General features: G+C 35.6%; 1 protein-coding gene across 4 annotated transcripts in view; it reads left to right on the plus strand.

The window, feature by feature from the left end:
- Positions 1-18,013, plus strand: part of METTL15 (methyltransferase like 15) — a 202,129-nt gene that overhangs the window by 88,861 nt on the left and 95,255 nt on the right. For all 4 annotated transcript variants that reach the window (XM_043908405.1, XM_043908396.1, XM_043908411.1 and 1 more), the window contains one exon: positions 7,264-7,400. In XM_043908405.1, coding sequence (XP_043764340.1) covers positions 7,264-7,400 — 137 coding nt within the window. The remainder of the gene's footprint in view (positions 1-7,263; positions 7,401-18,013) is intronic.

Genomic DNA, 18,013 nt, shown 5'->3' on the forward strand with positions numbered 1-18,013 from the left:
TCCTTATACCAGACATTTCCTTTCCTATGTCTATACCTTTTTAAAATTCTAATTCTCTTTGTTTTTATTTATCCAGCAGGTATTTATGGATTACATTCTGTGTGTTATTTATTGTTTGGCACCAGGGACACAAATGTTTAGGACACTTTCAGAGGTTATTCTGAAAAAAATATAGTAATAATAAAAAGATACTATATTAGAGATACTCAGGCCTCCAGGCTGAAAACTACATGAGGGCAGGACCCATGTCTATTTAGGCCTACTGTTATATTTCTAACTTTTGAAATAGAGCTGTGGACATATTAGTGTTCTCAAAATTATTTGAGAATAAAGTTTGAGAGAGATGAAACAAGATAAATGGTAGAGAGGGCATGAGACAGCTTGGCATATTTGATTATTGCACATACTTCTGAATGGCTGTAGAATACATTGTAAAATTCGTGTCTGGGTGTAATGAGAGATAATGTTGGCAAGAAATGAAGAGGCCAGAATGTGAAGAACATTGTCCATTTTCCCTGGAAGTTTGGACTGTATCATGGACTTTTGGAGAGCCTGTGAGAGGGTTTAAGTAGGAATGCCACATGCTGCTATTTTAGTTTAGAAAGGATATCCTGTTAACAGTGTAGTGAGAAGAATTAGAAGTGAAATTAGAGGTATGGGATGAGTTTTGAGATTATTGGATTAATAAAGCAAAGAAGTTTGGGTGCTTTGAATTGATGATGGAAAAAGAAAGATTTAAGATATATTTGTATGATAAAATCAACTGAATTTGATAACTGATTAGTTTTGGAGACTATGGAGCATGAAAAGAAAGGGTAAGCTCTGACTTCTGCCCAGCCTCAAGACCCAGATGAACTGTAACCTACTACACTTTCATTCATCTAATTTCTGATTAAAATTAATATTTATTTTTGCTCCTTGTAAAATATTATATATATATCTTTCTTATATTGTTGATTTCTTTTTACTAATTGTTGTTTGTAAGCATGTCTGAAGTCTCACCAAACTGGAAGTCTCCTAACTTATCTTTGTATTACCTTCTATGGCCTTATCTATATTGGATGTTCCATAAATACACAGATTATTAATTAATGCCATGCATTTTAATTTAATAACCTCCTGAAAAAACTCTAGAAAGTTAAGTATATTCCTGAGACATTTCAGTATTTCAAAATGAAACTAGTTACAAATAGGTGAAGTTTAACTAATGTTCTTTCAAAAACATTTTAATTTGAAAAATTAAAAATGAGTAATTGCCAGAAAAGAAAATAGTCATAGGAAGAAATTTTGAAGTGAAATCAGGCCATATTGTTTCCAAATTCAGATGAGAACTTACTATTAAAAATCTTGCACAGATTGGAAATGACTAATCAACATTAGAAAAATGAAATTGGAAGATCTGCCCTCGTACTGTTAATGGCTAAAAACGTTTTCCCGTCCAATTTTAACAGTGTTGTTCCAGTGTGAAAATGTCAAGGATTAGAAGTCTTATATTGGAAAAAAAGAATCATTTAAGTATCTAGTCCATGGAGGGTGATCTGGGGCAAATCCCGTGATTTCTGTCAGTCTCACCCCTTCAGAGAGTATCCTTAGCTGTCTTAAAGGATATCACATTTGAGAGATATTATATAAAAGGGATATAGATATAATCTATAAAGACAGAGTGATATATAATGATGATAAATTTGGATTATCTCTAAAGGTCCTTCTAGCTTTAATCACCTGTGAGTTTATGATTTTAGGTGTTTTAATTTTTTGTTCTCAGTTTCAAGATCCATGTGAAAACTGTAACATCTCAAGAAGTAAGTCTTCATTAGTTTCTCTTGTACATAATGGCCAGACATTTTTTTTCAGGCCGCATATAAAACATAATTGTCTTTGGAATTTAGTTCAACATACTTATCATCATAAATTCTTAAGAAAATTAAAATGGTAGAACAGTAATTGTTTTTAACTGTGTTGGAGGCTCATTGTCCAGAGTTCCCACTTGCATATATCTTTGTATTAGGAAAATGCTTTTTCAATGAGGAATTGTTTTTATTACAACGTGATTATGTAATTTCAGTGGGGGAGTATTATGAGATGAAGTGGAAGGAGCACAGGATCTGCTTTTTAGTATTAACTTTGCCCTCAACTAGCTACCAGCTACCTTCTTTAGGCCTTGGTCTCTTCATAAGTAAAATGAGGGGGTGGAATAAATAGTTTGTTATATCCCTCTGAATCAGTCCTGAATATTCATCAGAAGGACTGATGCTGAAGCTGAAGCTCCAACACTTTGGCCATCTGATGCAGAGTCAACTCATTAGAAAAGACCCTGATCCTGGGAAAGATTGAAGGCAGGAGGAGAAGGGGACAACAGAGGATGAGATGGTTGGATGGCATCACCGACTCAATGGACATGAGTTCGAGCCAGCTCTGGGTGATGGTGAAGGACAGGGAGGCCTGGGGTGCTGCAGTCTGCAGAGTCGCAGAGTCGGACACGACTGAGCGACTGAACAACGAGGGTGACCCTCTGAGCTCTGAAATTCGGAGTTTGTATCACGTCCGCATCAGATCCACAGTTACTGGTCAGCTAGTCAAGTGTGACTCATCATGGTGAAAAGTAAAATCTAATCTTTTCTATGATATTTAGAAGACCATGGGGATAAAATCTCATTGAGTTGTATTTGATCAAAAGAGCTAACCCAAACTAAGAAGTCTTCATTTTCTTGTTTCAAAGGAGATTGATCAGTAAATAACAGCATGTTATAGAGTTGTATAATTATTTATCATTATTAATATTCTGAAGAAGTTCTGTTATTAATGAGTCTCTGCTAATATTAGGAATACATAGATTCTAAATGGCTTAAAAGTTGGGCATCTTGTGACTCTTTTATGTGATACTATCATAATGAGTCTTAAATCTTGAAGAGTATTTCTGAATTCATATATACAAATGAGTATTGCTGTCTTCATAGTTGCATTGGGAGACTTAGCTCTTTTTTTCACATCACATCATTAAATACATACTACACACCTACTACTGTGCACTGATACTACCATATTAAATTGGAGGCAATTTGAAGAATTGTAGTTATGCATCCTGTTCTGCAAAAGCTAGTTTTTTATTTTCTTTAAATCACCTTCATTTCAATTCTGCTCCTCAGTCTCCCTGTTCTATAAAGCTATCAATTTCATTTATCCTCCAGACCCCACACACCATCCAGAGCTATGCCAAAGCCCTGCATCATCTTACTCACCTCATATCACATTTAATTTCCCCTGAGATGCCTTTTATTTTAACCTGTGTAGACCTTCTAGGACTAATGGTTGGTTCTGCTTCTTCTATGCCATAGCAAGGCATGGAACTCTCTGGTAGTACGGAGAACCCCATGACCAAGGATCCATCCCCTTCATTCTGTCATCTAACTAGCAGCTCTGAGATCTTACCATCTGTCAGTCACTTCATTGGTCCTGCACCTCTCTGGAATTTGTTCATCTTTTCCATCTCTCTTCTACTCAATTTCAAAGAAATCTCTTTCTTTTTCTTAAAGATACCACCTACCCAGTGTGTAACTAGCTTTCTCTCTTTCTGAAATTTGTGGTTTTTTTGGTAACTAAAAGATATAAAAGTGGTTGTAGAAAGTTTTTTCCTTTTTTTGTGCAAAAATCCTGGAAGAACATACATTCTAAAGCTCTAGATACCTAGGTGTCTGCTTGAAACAGGAGAAGAGGAACAGAGAGGGGGAGAGAGAGAGAGAGAAGGAGGGAGGGAGTGCGGGAGGGGGAAAGAGAGAGAGATGCATAAAGATGGATTTTCAAGAGCCTAAGTTCCAGTGGGAATGAGTCATCTATAAAACAGTAAATTTTTCTTGTATACTTTTTATAAAGCCATATAGGGCATGATTCTTATACCATACACTTATTTTTTTTTCTTATTTTTTGTTTTGTTCCTTCCCTCCCTTTTTCTCTTTATTTCTTTCAAAAAGAGATGGTGAGCCCTTGTTTAGAATTCTCTTTCCCTCACTTACTGGTAATGTGATCTTAATCAAATGACATTTTCTCTCTGAACCTGAGTTTTCTGTTTGTAAAAATGTGGATAATGCCACTTTTCCATACTCCTTTACAGACTTTTGTTAGACCAAGTAGGAAAACATTAATGCTTGGAAAGCCATAAAGCAGTGTGCAAATATATAGATTTTATTGATTTAATGCATACTCAGAGTGGTTTAGAGCCAGATACACCTGTATTCAGCTGTTGCATTTGCCACTTCCTAGCTTAGTCTGAGCGACTTCACTTTCCCTTTTCACTTTCCTGCATTGGAGAAGGAAATGGCACCCCACTTCAGTGTTCTTGCCTGGAGAGTCCCAGGGACGGGGGAGCCCCGTGGGCTGCTGTCTGTGGGGTCACACAGAGGCGGACACGACTGAAGCGACTTAGCGGCAGCAGCAGCAGCAGCTGCTGCTAATTTTCATTTCTGTGTGTAGAAAACACTAACACCTTCAAGGTTGTAAGGAAGAAATAAGATAATCTTTATAAATTTTAAGGTAAACAAGAGTATGTTTTATTCCCACTTCTTAGATGAAGAATTTGAAACTTAGGTAGCTAAAATGATTTGGCCAGGGTTATGCAGGTATTCGGAGAAGGCAATGGCAGCCCACTCCAGTACTCTTGCCTGGAAAATCCCGTGGACGGAGGAGCCTGGTGGGCTGCGGTCCATGGGGTCGCTAAGAGTCCGACACGACTAAGCGACTTCACTTTCACTTTTCACTTTCATGCATTGGAGAAGGAAATGGCAACCCACTCCAGTGTTCTTGCCTGGAGAATCCCACGGATGGGGGAGCCTGGTGGGCTGCCGTCTATGAGGTCCCACAGAGTCACACACGACTGAAGCGACTTAGCAGCAGCAGCAGCAGCATGCAGGTATAAAATGAAATTACCAGAAAAAAACTCTTGATATCAAATATGGGTTTGGCTTTTTAGATAAATTATATCAGGTAATTTCAAAGAAAGAGTTCCATGTGTTTGTAGCATAAAATAAACATTTGCAAATATGTATAGTTGAGATTCATAAAAAGATTATTTTGAAACATTCAGATTTATTGTTCTTGTACATTTGTTAAGCAAAGAAAAATTGTCCAGTTTCCTTATTATCAAATTGTACAAATTAAAAAATGTAATCATATGTCATGTTAATGACCCAAGAGAAAGGAAAAACTAATTGGCTCCTTTTTCAATTGTAGTGCTGGGTAACTCACAAGGCCTAGATGTCACTTATTATTTTTGATGGGCATTGTGTATTAGAATTTTTAAAATGAAATTTGATGGCTCCGCTCACCTATTAACCCAAGACATATGGTAGGGTTCAGTTCTCATTTCATAAATCCCATTTGTCTCCCATTTCATCCTTTGTGTTACACTTGACTGGTAATAGTAGATTATGTTTTTTCTATGAAAACTTCCTTGATTGTAAGTATATCACCAAGGGCATAATCATGATAGATTAAAAAATAATCATGTAAATTATAATCATCTCATTCACATTTTCCAGATTATTTTTTAATAATGAGAATTTTTCTTTTTAAATATTGATTGGGACTTTCCTGGCTTGAGAGAAGGCAATCATATCAAATTATTTAATTTTATATACTCTTAGTTTAAATCTAGAGTTATATAAGATTTGATATTAGGGTTTAACAAAAAGTATGACTACAGTTCAACTACCTTGTTTACATATATAGCTTTTCCAAGCCTAGAAAATTTCTCTGTTTAAATCATGCTAAACTGCTAGCAATTTTAAAACTGAGGTGAACTATGATGGAAGATTTTTACTTTTTCATAGTTGTATAAAATAAGTATACAGCCTGGGAGAGGAAATTATTCAATCTTGAGATTTAAGTATGTACTGTTAACATCCATAAAAATAATAAGACTTCAAGTATTGTTTTAAAGTTACTATTTAAAAAGGTGAAAAATATATGTAGCTATACCTTTCATGCTGACAGTTATAGAAGTGCAAGGTTAAGTTATCCTAAAAAATTTATTAAAAAGCAGTTCCTGTACCTTTTCATCACATTTACATCTTATATAATACTTTATATACCTCCTCTTCTCAATTTCCATCAGAAGACTTCCTCCGCATTATTCTTTGAATAGTAGGCTAAAGTTTTCTGAGGGTGTGATTGGAATACAGGCCTCAGCATGGTAGCCTATAGGCAAAAAAAAAAAATCAAACCATAATTGTGCCTTGTCTCTGACCACTCTCCCTTGAAAAAGTTATAACATTCAGGACAGAGAAATGTTCAAATCCATTATAGGAATTTCTTTTGTGCGATGTACACATGAACTTTTAAAAAAGTTTTATATTTAAGCATTTTTAACAGTCTGACTTCTAGTGTATGTTGTCATAATATTCAGTATTATTGAAATAATTGTTTTTATTTTCATCATACCAGTGAAATTGAGAGAGTGCATTAAACTAAAGAGCATAACTTTCAGAGGATGTGTTGAGAGTATCTTGGCTTCCAAATTAACTACAATTCTACTACCTTTTCACATATTTATTTCTTATTCTCCAGGCTTCATTTCTTCCCGTCTGGCCTTTTTGTTTTTTAATTGAAGTATAGTTGATTTACAGTGTTACGATAATCTGTGTTATACACCAAAGTGACTCAGTTTTACACACACACACACACACATCTATCTATATCTATATATAAATATTTATAATATTTTTTTAATATTCTTTTCCATCGTGGTCCTGGTCTAATTTCTAATTTCTTGCCCAACTCTCAGCTGGCTTTTTTTTATTGCGGCTAAATAAAATAGCTAAGAAGTAGATTCAGATCCAGGTAACTTCATTGTGTATCTTGAATGATCCAAGCCTTTAAACTTATGTACCCTGTATATTGTATCCTGTTGTCCTGGTAAATCTTTTGCTTCAGAATTGTCTTGGCCGCTACCTAGAGGTTTGGGGCTTCCCTGGTGGCCCAAACAGTAGGAAATCTGCCTGCAATGCAGGAGACCTGAATTCAAAGCCTATGACAAAAATTATTATTTTGTTGATACTCTGACAAATTCTTTTGGATTGATCACTCATAATTGATCCAAACTTCATGTAAAATAAATTGAACTCTAGGCAAAAATAAATATATTAATAATAGTATAATTGTTTTTCTATTTGCTATCAGCTCTGAAAAGCATCATGTGAGTTTAGAAATAAGGTAAGCTGGCAAGAATAAATTTTTTTCATACTAAGTGCTAATTCTTCCTGTGTTGGCTAGGTTTTTCTAGATATGACGTTTGGTTCAGGAGGACACACAAGAGCCATTCTACAGAAGGAGCCAGATATTACTCTGTATGCATTAGACAGAGACCCAACAGCATATGCAATAGCCGAACAGCTTTCAGAATTGTACCCGTGAGTAATACTCTTGTATAGACGTTTAATTTTGTCGCTCAGTTGTATGGATCTTGGTTTACCATTTGGAATTTGTTCTCCCTTGTATGATGTTATACTGAATGAAATATTTCCTCCCTTTTTATCCAAAAAGCATTGATGTAAATGATACTTTTAGAACCACTTAAAAATATTGCTGCATTTATCCTTTGTAAATAAGTATAAACACAAAAAATTATTTTTGGCAGGTATTTGAAGATGTGTTGAAATCCATCCTTCAATAGTATTTTGCCAGATAACCCATACTTTTAAAACATTTAAAAAATATTTTATTTACAGTTTCTAAGAATTCAGTGGAGTAATAAGTATGTAAAAATTCTGTAGAGTTCGTGAGGTCACATACATCAACGTAATGCAATTTTCTTTGAAATCTTTCGGCAGTTCACAAATAAATTTAAACCTTTCTATCCCTCTGTCAAAAGTAGTGAGCATTTATGGTAGAACTTTAAAAAACTTTAAGGTTATTGTCTTTATAAGTTTTAAAGCATTTTCCTCTAGAGAAAAATATTTGAATTAATGAGTTATGTTGTTATGTTGTTTAAAAGACATCAGGCTGTAAAAGACAAGTATCTTGGAATTCAGATGGCCATCTCCAAATATGTAAAGGGCTCTTTTCTGTAATGGGGAGTTGTTCTATTCTGCTAAGCTCCAGAGACTGAAATAAAAAAAATAGATGAGAATATTTTAGGTAAATTGTGACTGGACATAGAGTTTTTACCAGTTATAGCTGTCTAACAATGGAAAGGTCTCTTTGGTGAAGTAGCTAAAGTAAGGCCATGGGAAGGTTTAATCACAGGCTAAACGTAGAAAGTTGGATTACAAATCTAGAATAGTCTTTTCAACTTCTCTCAAGTCCCAGACTCTTTGCAGATCTATATGATTACATCTCCCAATAAAAGTGTAAATAAATATACCTAGATTTTTGTTTGCAAGATCACAGTGTTTGGAAACTCCTGGAAACCCATTTGACCCCAGGTTCTTTATTTCTAACAAAAATATGAGGGTGTGTTTTTATGGCACAGTATTTTTTTTTTTGATCATTCTTTCATTTTAAGCAAAGTAACTTAAAATGCACTTTCTTGAAGTCTTGTACTGGGGCATTCATATTTGTGAAACTTTTTAGGAGTTTACTTGATTATGATATGAACATTTGTAGAATGAATATAGGTCTCCATTATATATCACTAGCATAGACAACTTCGTTTTTCTTAGATATTATTGTTTCTAAAGGTGGTGATTCCCAAGGTCTCTTATTCTTCCAAACACTCTAGTTTCTTAAAGGGAATCTCAAGACTGTATTCTCTTTGCAGTTTACAAATGTGGAAACTATTAGCTACGCATATTAGTTTGCTAAAAGGCACATATACTTAATAGTGGCAGAGATGGGATGTATATTTTACCCATTACCCAGTAATCTCATTTTATTAAATTATAGTTCAGTTCAGTCACTCAGTCATGTCCGACTCTTTGCGACCCCATGAACCGCAGCACGCCAGGCCTCCCTGTCCATCACCAACTCCGAGAGTCCACCCAAACCAATGTCCATTGAGTCAGTGATGCCATCCAACCATCTCATCCTCTGTTGTCCCCTTCTCCTCCTGCCCTCAATCTTTCCCAGCATCAGGGTCTTTTCCAATGAGTCAGCTCTTCATATCAGGTGGCCAAATTACTGGAATTTCAGCTTCAACATCAGTCCTTCCAATGAACACCTAGGACTGGTCTGATCTCCTTGCAGTCCAAGGGACTCTCAAGAGTCTTCTCCAACACCACAGTTCAAAAGCATCAATTCTTCGTTGCTCAACTTTATGGTTCAGCTCTCACATCCTTACATGACTACTGGAAAAACCATAGCTTTGACTAGACAGACTTTTGTTGGCAAAGTAATGTCTCTGCTTTTTAATAAGCTCTCTAGGTTGGTCATAACTTTTCTTCCAAGGAGCAAACCCCTTTTAATTTCATGGCCGCAGTCACCATCTGCAGTGATTTTGGAGCCCAAGAAAATTAAGTCTGTCACTGTTTCTACTGTTTCCCCATCTATTTGCCATGAAGTGATGGGACCAGATGCCATGATTTTAGTTTTTTGAATGTTTGAGTTTTAAACCAGCTTTTTCACTCTCCTCTTTCACTTTCATAAAGAGGCTCTTTAGTTCCGCTTCACTTTATGCCTTAAGGGTGATGTCATCTGTATATCTGAGGTTATTGGTATTTCTCCCAGCAATCTTGATTCCAGCTTGTACTTCATCCAGCCTGGCATTTTGCCATGATGTACTCTGCATGTAAATTAAATAAACAGGGTGACAGTATACAACCAGAGAAATTCTAGAATCAAAGATACTGAAAAGAAAAAAAATGCAGAAAGAAATCTCAAGTGATCATTCTTTGAAAATAGCAAAATCCCTTTCAGCCTGATTAAGGGTAAAAGAGAGCAAAAATATTTATATGATTAAGATTGAGAGAGAAAACCAACCATAGGCACAAGGTAAATTGTGAGGTGATTTTACTGCAATGCTGTGGCAACATGTGAACCCTAGATTAAATGAATAATGAATAATTAAATGAATAAAAAAATAATTGCTAACAAAATATAAATTACTAAAATTGATTCAATAGCTATAAACCTTTAATCGGTTATTGCCATAAAAGACATTAGAAAGGTAACTAAAGTATATAGAAAAATGCATAGTAACCAGGTTTGCAGTTGTTATCTAGCTCTTAAAGAATAGGAAAGAGCATTGTCATTTATGCTAGTCCTGACCATGGTAAATATGCAGAGCTCTTAAAGTTCATTTGGTATTGAATTCAGCAGTGTTTTAATGTCTAATTCTGCTAGAGATAGTATAAAAAGAAAAAGAGAAAAAGTCCAACGTCATTGAAGTATATAAATGCAGAATTCAAAATGCATTGCTAGTATATCTAAATTACCCATAATTTAGATAAAAGATTAATAGTCCATGGGGTTTCAAAAAGAGTTGGACAGAAAGAATAATAGCTATGGCCTAATACAGTTAAATTCAAGAATACAAGGATGGCTTCATGTCATACAGTCAATGACAGGTTGATAAGCATCACAAGAATCAATTAGCTGTTCTTATTAAAATCTCAAACGCTTTTAGTTGTAGGCAGGGCATCTCTTGGGCTTCCCTGGTAGCTCAGCTGGTAAAGAATCTGCCTGCAGTGCAGGAGACCTAGGTTCCATCCCTGGGTTGGGAAGATCCCCTGGAGGAGTGCATGGCAACCCACTGCAGTATTCTTGCCTGGAGAACCCCCATGGACAGAGGAGCCTGGTGGGCCATAGTTTATGGACTCACAAAGAGTTGGACGTGACTGCGCGACTAAGCACAGCACAGCACAGAGCATCTGTCACGAGAGGCTCTTAATGACCCGCATGTGCCGTTTTACAGATTCTTTCCGTGTAAAGATGTTCAGTATGCCAAGGCGCCATAGTCTGAGATAACTTTTCCTGAACCCTACTAATATTTATCAAATAGAAAGAGTTCTCTCAAAGTCGATAAGACAACAAATTTAGTTTAAAAGGTAGACTAATAATAGAAGGGTCAATCACTAAACATCAGTATGTGAAAAGATGCTCCACATAAGTAGCCATGAAAAGGGAAATGAAATCAAAATAATAATGGTATAAAACTTTATACGTAATAAACTGGAAGACAGCAGTTTTGAAAATGAGGATATGGGGGAAAGGATTCTTACTTATTTTTCATGGGTATCTTTTAATATTAAAAAAATAAATAAGCTTCTTAGAATCTATCACATCTAAATTAAAGAAGCAATATCTAAAGAGGCATATCCATAGGCTTATTACAGACTTTGTTTATGCATTTTGTATGTATAATCATAGAGAACTTGAGAAAGAAAAAATTAATAGTGGAGAGAGGTACAGAGAAAGGGAAAGTAATAGTTAAAAGAAACAAGACTAGACGAATGATCACCATCCCTGCATACATATGTAAAGTAGCTAAGTGATACTATATATTATTTATATAAAAATATCTCCAATTATAGTTATAGTATAAAAATGTACTAACGAAGATAAACACAAATTTGGGCTAGGGATTACTTCTGGGGATAATGGATAAATAGATGGATGGTTGGTTGGAAGGATGGACAGATTAGATAAATTGATTATATTCTTAAAAATACTTCTGTAATTACAACATTTAGTAAAGTATGCAAAACGGAAACATTTTGTCATTTCAAAGTGCACATATTTTGAGGAATTAATTTCTTTCTGTCATTTATTTATTTTGCTGTTGTCAAAGAGTAGCCTATGCTTCTGAAAAATCTCAAGTTCTTCATTCTGTTAAACTAAGTCAAAAATAGAAACCAACATTTTCACAAAAAAAACTAAGCAATTCATAGGAAAGCTGAATTTTAGGCTAACCCATTTTAGCACTTTCAGAAAAGATGACATGTCAGATCACTTGTTGTTTGAAAACTGAAACTTTTCCCTACTGCCTCTGAGGACTGTACAAGAGGAAACACATTAAAATTGGAGCATTTGGGTGTTAGCTGACTTTTGCCACAGTGGAAGATGGATGTTGGAAGACAATTTTTTTTAACCTTTTTTTTCCTGAATTTAGAGTTAATATGTGCTCTGCATATTGAGTTCAGAGAATATAGACATGTATAAAGAAAATAAAAATTATAATTGATTACATCATTTGACTGTAGGTAAAGGAGTTATGGGGCTTCCCTGCTTGCTCAGTGGTAGATAATCCACCTGCCAATGCAGGAGATGCAGGTTCGATCCCTGTCTCTAGAAGATCCCCTCAGGAGGAAACAGCAACCTGCTCCAATAGTCTTGCCTGGAAAATCCACTGGACAGAGGAGCATGGCAGACTACAGTCTAGGAGTTGCCAAGAGTCAGACATAACTTAGTGACTAACAAACAAGAACAACAAAAAGTAAATTATAAAAATACAACAAGCTGTTACTTTCAGTAGTTTGTAAAAGTAGATACTCTCACTGGGGTAAACTTCTGTAGAAAAGTACGCAGAAAAAAATTAAACTCACTTGTTAAACCACCACCTAAGTAGTAATGATTTTGTATATTTCATTCCATCTTTTTAATTGCTAGTGTTGCATTATATTGTTTGTATTGTTTCTTTTGTGAACTTTTGGGGTTTTTTTTTTTTTCTTTTTATACCTTTAAAGCTTTGAATATTTTGGCCAAGTTTAAAAAACATTTTGATAAATTATAGTAAATACATAATAAAGAATTGACATCTTTCCTCTGCATCCAAATCCAGAAGCATAATATATTTTTCCATTGGTCACAGTATTTGTGTTTCTGACTAATATTTTTCTTAATTAAAATGACAAAGTACAGAAAAGTGCTGAGAAGTAAATTAAAATAATTCATAGTCCATGACCACCAAAATAAGCAGCAACTTAATTTACTAGAATTCTAATATAGTCTTATCTTTATCCATATTACTGCTATTTTAAGTCTTTTTATACTATTTTATTTTAGGTGTATTTCCTTAAACAACAAATACCAGATGTACTTTGTGTAAACAAATCTGAGCATGTTTTCGGTAAAGGGTAATTAAATCAGGAGAAGCTTACTCTTTCTATGTCATCTTGTCTTATACATTCTATTTTTGTGTTATATTGAAATTTTCTTCAGCATTTAAATTTTCTCTTGTCCTTTGTCAATGTATATATATTTGTCTTTGCCTTTTCTCTAGCTATTTTGACAACATGTATATTTTTTTTCAATTTCCTACTGACTAATGTTAATATTTTTTAAGATTCAGTTCAGCTCAGTTCAGTCACCCTGTCGTGTCCGACTCTTTGCGACCCCATGGACTGCAGCACGCCAGGCTGCAGATGGACCCTGTCCATCGTCAATTCCTGGAGTTTACTCAAACTCATGTCCATTGAGTCAGTGATGCATCCAACCATCTCATCCTCTGTTGTCCCCTTCTCCTCCCACCTTCAATCTTTCCCAGCATCAGGGTCTTTTCAAATGAGACAGTTCTTTGCATAGGGTGACCAAAGTATTGGAGTTTCAACTTTAGCATTAGTCCTTCCAATGAATATTCAGGACTGATTTCCTTTAGGATGGACTGGTTGGATCTCCTTGCAGTCCAAGGGACTCTCAAGTGTCTTCTCCAAAACCACAGTTCAAAACCATCAGTTCTTCAGCACTCAGCTTTCTTTATAGTTGAAATCTCACATCCATATGTCACTAAAAAACTATAGCATTGACTAGATGGACTTTTGTTGGCAATGTCTCTGCTTTTTAATATGCTGTCTAGGTTGATCATAACTTTTCTTCCAAGGAGTAAGCGTCTTTTAATTTCATGACTGCAGTCACCATCTGCAGTGATTTTGGAGCCCAAGAAAATAATGTCTGATCCTGTTTCCACTGTTTCCCCATCTATTTGCCATGAAGTGATGGAACTGGATGCCATGATCTTAGTTTTCTGAATGTTGAGCTTTAAGCCAATTTTTCATTCTCCTTTTTAACTTTCAACAAGAGGCCCTTTAGTTCTTCTTCACTTTCTGCCATACTGGTGGTGTCATCTGCATATCTGAGGTTACTGATATTTCTCCCAGCAATCTTGATTCCAGCTTGTGCTTCATCTAGCATAGCGTTTCTCATGATGTAATCTGCATATAAGTTAAATAAGCAGGGTGACAATATATGGCATCGACGTACTCTTTTCCCAATTTGGAACTAGTCTGTTGTTCCATGTCCAGTTCTAACTGTTACTTCCTGACTTGCATAAGATTTCTCAAGAGGCAGGTCAGGTGGTCTGGTATTCCCATCTCTTGAAGAACTTTCCACAGCTTGTTGTGATCCACACAGTCAAAGGCTTTGGCGTAGTCAATAAAGCAGAAATAGATGTTTTTCTGGAACTCTCTTGCTTTTCCGATGAAACAACGGATGTTGGCAATTTGATCTCTGGTTCCTCTGCCTCTTCTACATCCAGCTTGAACATCTGGAAGTTCACGGTTCACGTACTGTCGAAGCCTGGCTTGGAGAATTTTGAGAATTGCTTTACCAGCATCGGTCAAACAGGAGATGGCAAGAGTGAACATCAACATTTTAGGAATCAGCAAACTAAAATGGACTGGAATGGGTGAATTTAACTCAGATGACCATTATATCTACTACTGTGGCAAGAATCCCTTGGAAGAAATGGAGTAGCCATCATAGTCAACGAAAGAGTCCGAAATGCAGTACTTGGGTGCAGCCTCAGAAACGACAGAATGATCTCGCTTCATTTCCAAGGCAAACCATTCAATATCACAGTAATCCAAGTCTATGCCCCAACCAGTAATGCTGAAGAAGCTGAACTTGAAGAGTTCTGGGAAGACCTACAAAACCTTCTAGAACTAACACCCAAAAAGATGTCCTTTTCATTATAGGGGACTGGAAATGTTTTCGGATTAAGATACTTAAACATTTTTTATTGTTAAGTATGCAAAAAGTAACATTTATTGGTTAACCACCCCATGTAAAGTGAGAACTTACTAGTCTAATTTTTGCTTCCTATTCTTTTCCTAGATCTTGGCTTTTAAAATATCATTTTGGCTTTTAAACATTAATATCTACTATTATGATAATTATCAGATTGTATGTGCATTGTTTGGCAGTAATAGCTAAAGTTAACCATACTTAAATTAACTTTATTCATTTCAATGCATCCCACTAGCCTTTTTATAATATTGTAAGTTCCATTTTGAGTTCTTTATATAGGCTCAGTTCTCTACTAATTGATTACATCTTAGTTTTTCTATAAATATGCAAAAGGGAAACATCTGTGTGTTTGTCTACCTGAGACTGTGTTACTAATGCTTTCGTACATGGGTAATAGTTTATTTAGGGTAACACTTTGGAAGTTGTGTAGATATTAGTCTTTTTTCTGTTTCTTACTTGTAGTGTTGTTTGTCTAATCTTACCTTTGATAAGAGATATTAATATTTTTCCTATATTCTCACATCCTCGAGGAGCATTATGTTATTAATACTATTTGAACTTCCAGTGTTTTGTTGTTTTCAGAAAAAAATAAGTATCAATAACTGACTTCCATCTTTTTATTTGAAGTTTGCTCTGTAATCATTAACTTGGAAAGTTACAGGTGTATTTACTTATATGATGTGATCTATTCTAAATTATGCATATAATCTGTTCAAGTTGTGTAGTCTGTTCTGTAGCACTTGAATTTTACCATTTACCTTCTTAGCCAACGTTTCTTATTTTTTGTTAAATTTGCACAGGATATCCTGGCAAAGGCAAGTTTTAGCTTCAGGCTCACTGCTTGGGTTCTTGCTACCACACCATTTTATGTATACATGTAAGTATATAAAACAGCAATTTAGTCACATTCAGTAGCAGAGTCCAAACTCAATCCCAGGCATTTTGTCTCCAGGACCAATGTAAAAATCATGTCAAAGAAATATATGATCTACTTAAACAACCCTGTCTACCTAAGATTTAGACTGCAAGGATAAGATATGAGACACAGTTATTATTAATCGTACAAACCAGAAGAGGTCATTATGCTATGACTGTCAAAGTGAAATAATTTTTATAAATATAAACAAGCATTAAAAAAGACAACTTGGAAAAATTGACTAGATCTTTTTGAACTGTTGATGATGGTATGTCACCTCTTCAGTCTTTTTGGTAATATAAACATTACCAAAATAGAATCTTATATTTTGCCCCACTGGATACTTTTAAATATAACCTTTATGCAAGGGATATCAATCTTTACAAGGTGAAGCTGTTTTAGGAGATGAAAGTACTTGACTCTCTCGTTTACTAAACGTTCAGTTCTGAAGCTTGGAGTAAGACATACATTGTACTAAGTAATTTTCAGGCAATCTGAGAGTTCTAATGGTTTCAAGAGGATTAGGAAATATAGTCTGTGCCTTCACAGACTTTTGTTGTTGTTTAGTTGTTAAGTCATGTCTGACTTTTTCTGACCCCATGGATTGTAGCCTGACTGGCCCCTCTGTCCATTATGGTGAAGCAAAACAGATAGCACACAAATAATTCCACTATTTGTAATTTAAATACAATTGTGATTATGTCTTAGAATGAATATAGTATGTTTTAAGAGAAATATGAGTACAATATGTTCTAAGAGTGATATGTTCAGGTCTAGTCTAGACCATCTTGAAAGACTACCTGAGTATGTGAATTTAAGTCAGAATCTGAAGTAGTGACTGGTAGCTCAGCAAAGAGGCACGGGTGGTGGAGGAAGAGGGAGAATTTGTAGTAGTGAGAAAAGAATATTTAAAGATCTTCAGCAGGAAAGAGACTGCTATATTACTGAAGGGACTGTAAACTGAACAATGTGAGTGCATGATAGAGAGTAAGTGTGGCTAGAGAAGTAAGCTAGGGTCAAACCATGGGACCTTATTAAAGATTTTGAACTTTAAGAGCAATGAATAGGCAGCAGTGAAACAAGGAATTGATATAATCGTATTTGCTTTAAGAGATTATTCTACCTACTGTATGAAGAATGGGTTGGAGAAGGGTAAAACTGAAATGGATTCAGTAAGACTGGCACAGTGGTAAAGAATCCACCTGCCAATGTAGGGGTCACAGGAGACGTGGGTTCTGTCCCTGGGTCAGGAAGACCCTCTGGAGTAGGAAATGGCAACCCACTCCAGTATACTTGCCTGGAAAATTCCATAGACAGAGGAGCCTGGTGGGCTACAGTCCATCTGGTCGCAAAGAGTTGGACACGACTGAGAAACGGAGCACATCCTGAGACTTTGTAGAAGACTAGGAGTTGCCACTCTACCTGGAAGCTGATGGTGATTGAGACTTAAAGAGTTTCTTTTCCTTATGTTCCTATTAAAATTTTGCTTTGCTTTGATGGTCCCTAGCATCCCATTCCCATTTTGATAGCATTCTAAAAATAATTCATTCCAAAGTAAAATTATGATGCATGCTTATAGCTGAAACTGATGTTAATATTGCGGCACTAAATTTTAAAAGACCCTTCAAGTATTCCCACTTCTCTGACTTGACCAATATAAGGAAGAAGAAAAAGGATAAGTACATTCAATCCTGCCATTTTCCTAATTCCTGCCGAGTATTTGCATTCTCACTGAAGACTTTCAGTAATTCTAATTCTTCCAGAATCTGCTCCACCTCTTGTCACTCTCTGGGAGAATGGCACCAGCTGGGAAACATTCATTCATTTGTTGGGGGAATGAGCCCAGGCAGTAGTCTTACTTAACTATTTCTTTTTGCTCACCGCTTGTGTGTAATCAGCAGTGAGGGTCATTTAGTTCTCCCTCAAGTCTTGGTAACTTTAATATTTAACCTCTTTTTCTTCTTTATTATAAAGTTCTACAGCCAGACTGCTTCTTTTTTTGATCACAGCTCTGATTTTCTCACTGAAAAACTGGATAAATTTCTTGACCTCTCCGTTTCTCAGTTTTCTCTTCTTTAAAATAATCAGAACAGACTTTTGGACTCTGTGGGAGAAGGAGAGGGTGGGATGTTTCGAGAGAACAGCATCGAAACATGTATATTATCTAGGGTGAAACAGATCACCAGCCCAGGTTGGATTCATGAGACA

This window comes from Cervus elaphus, chromosome 1 (assembly GCF_910594005.1).
Source record: "Cervus elaphus chromosome 1, mCerEla1.1, whole genome shotgun sequence".
Taxonomy (NCBI): Eukaryota; Metazoa; Chordata; class Mammalia; order Artiodactyla; family Cervidae; genus Cervus; species Cervus elaphus.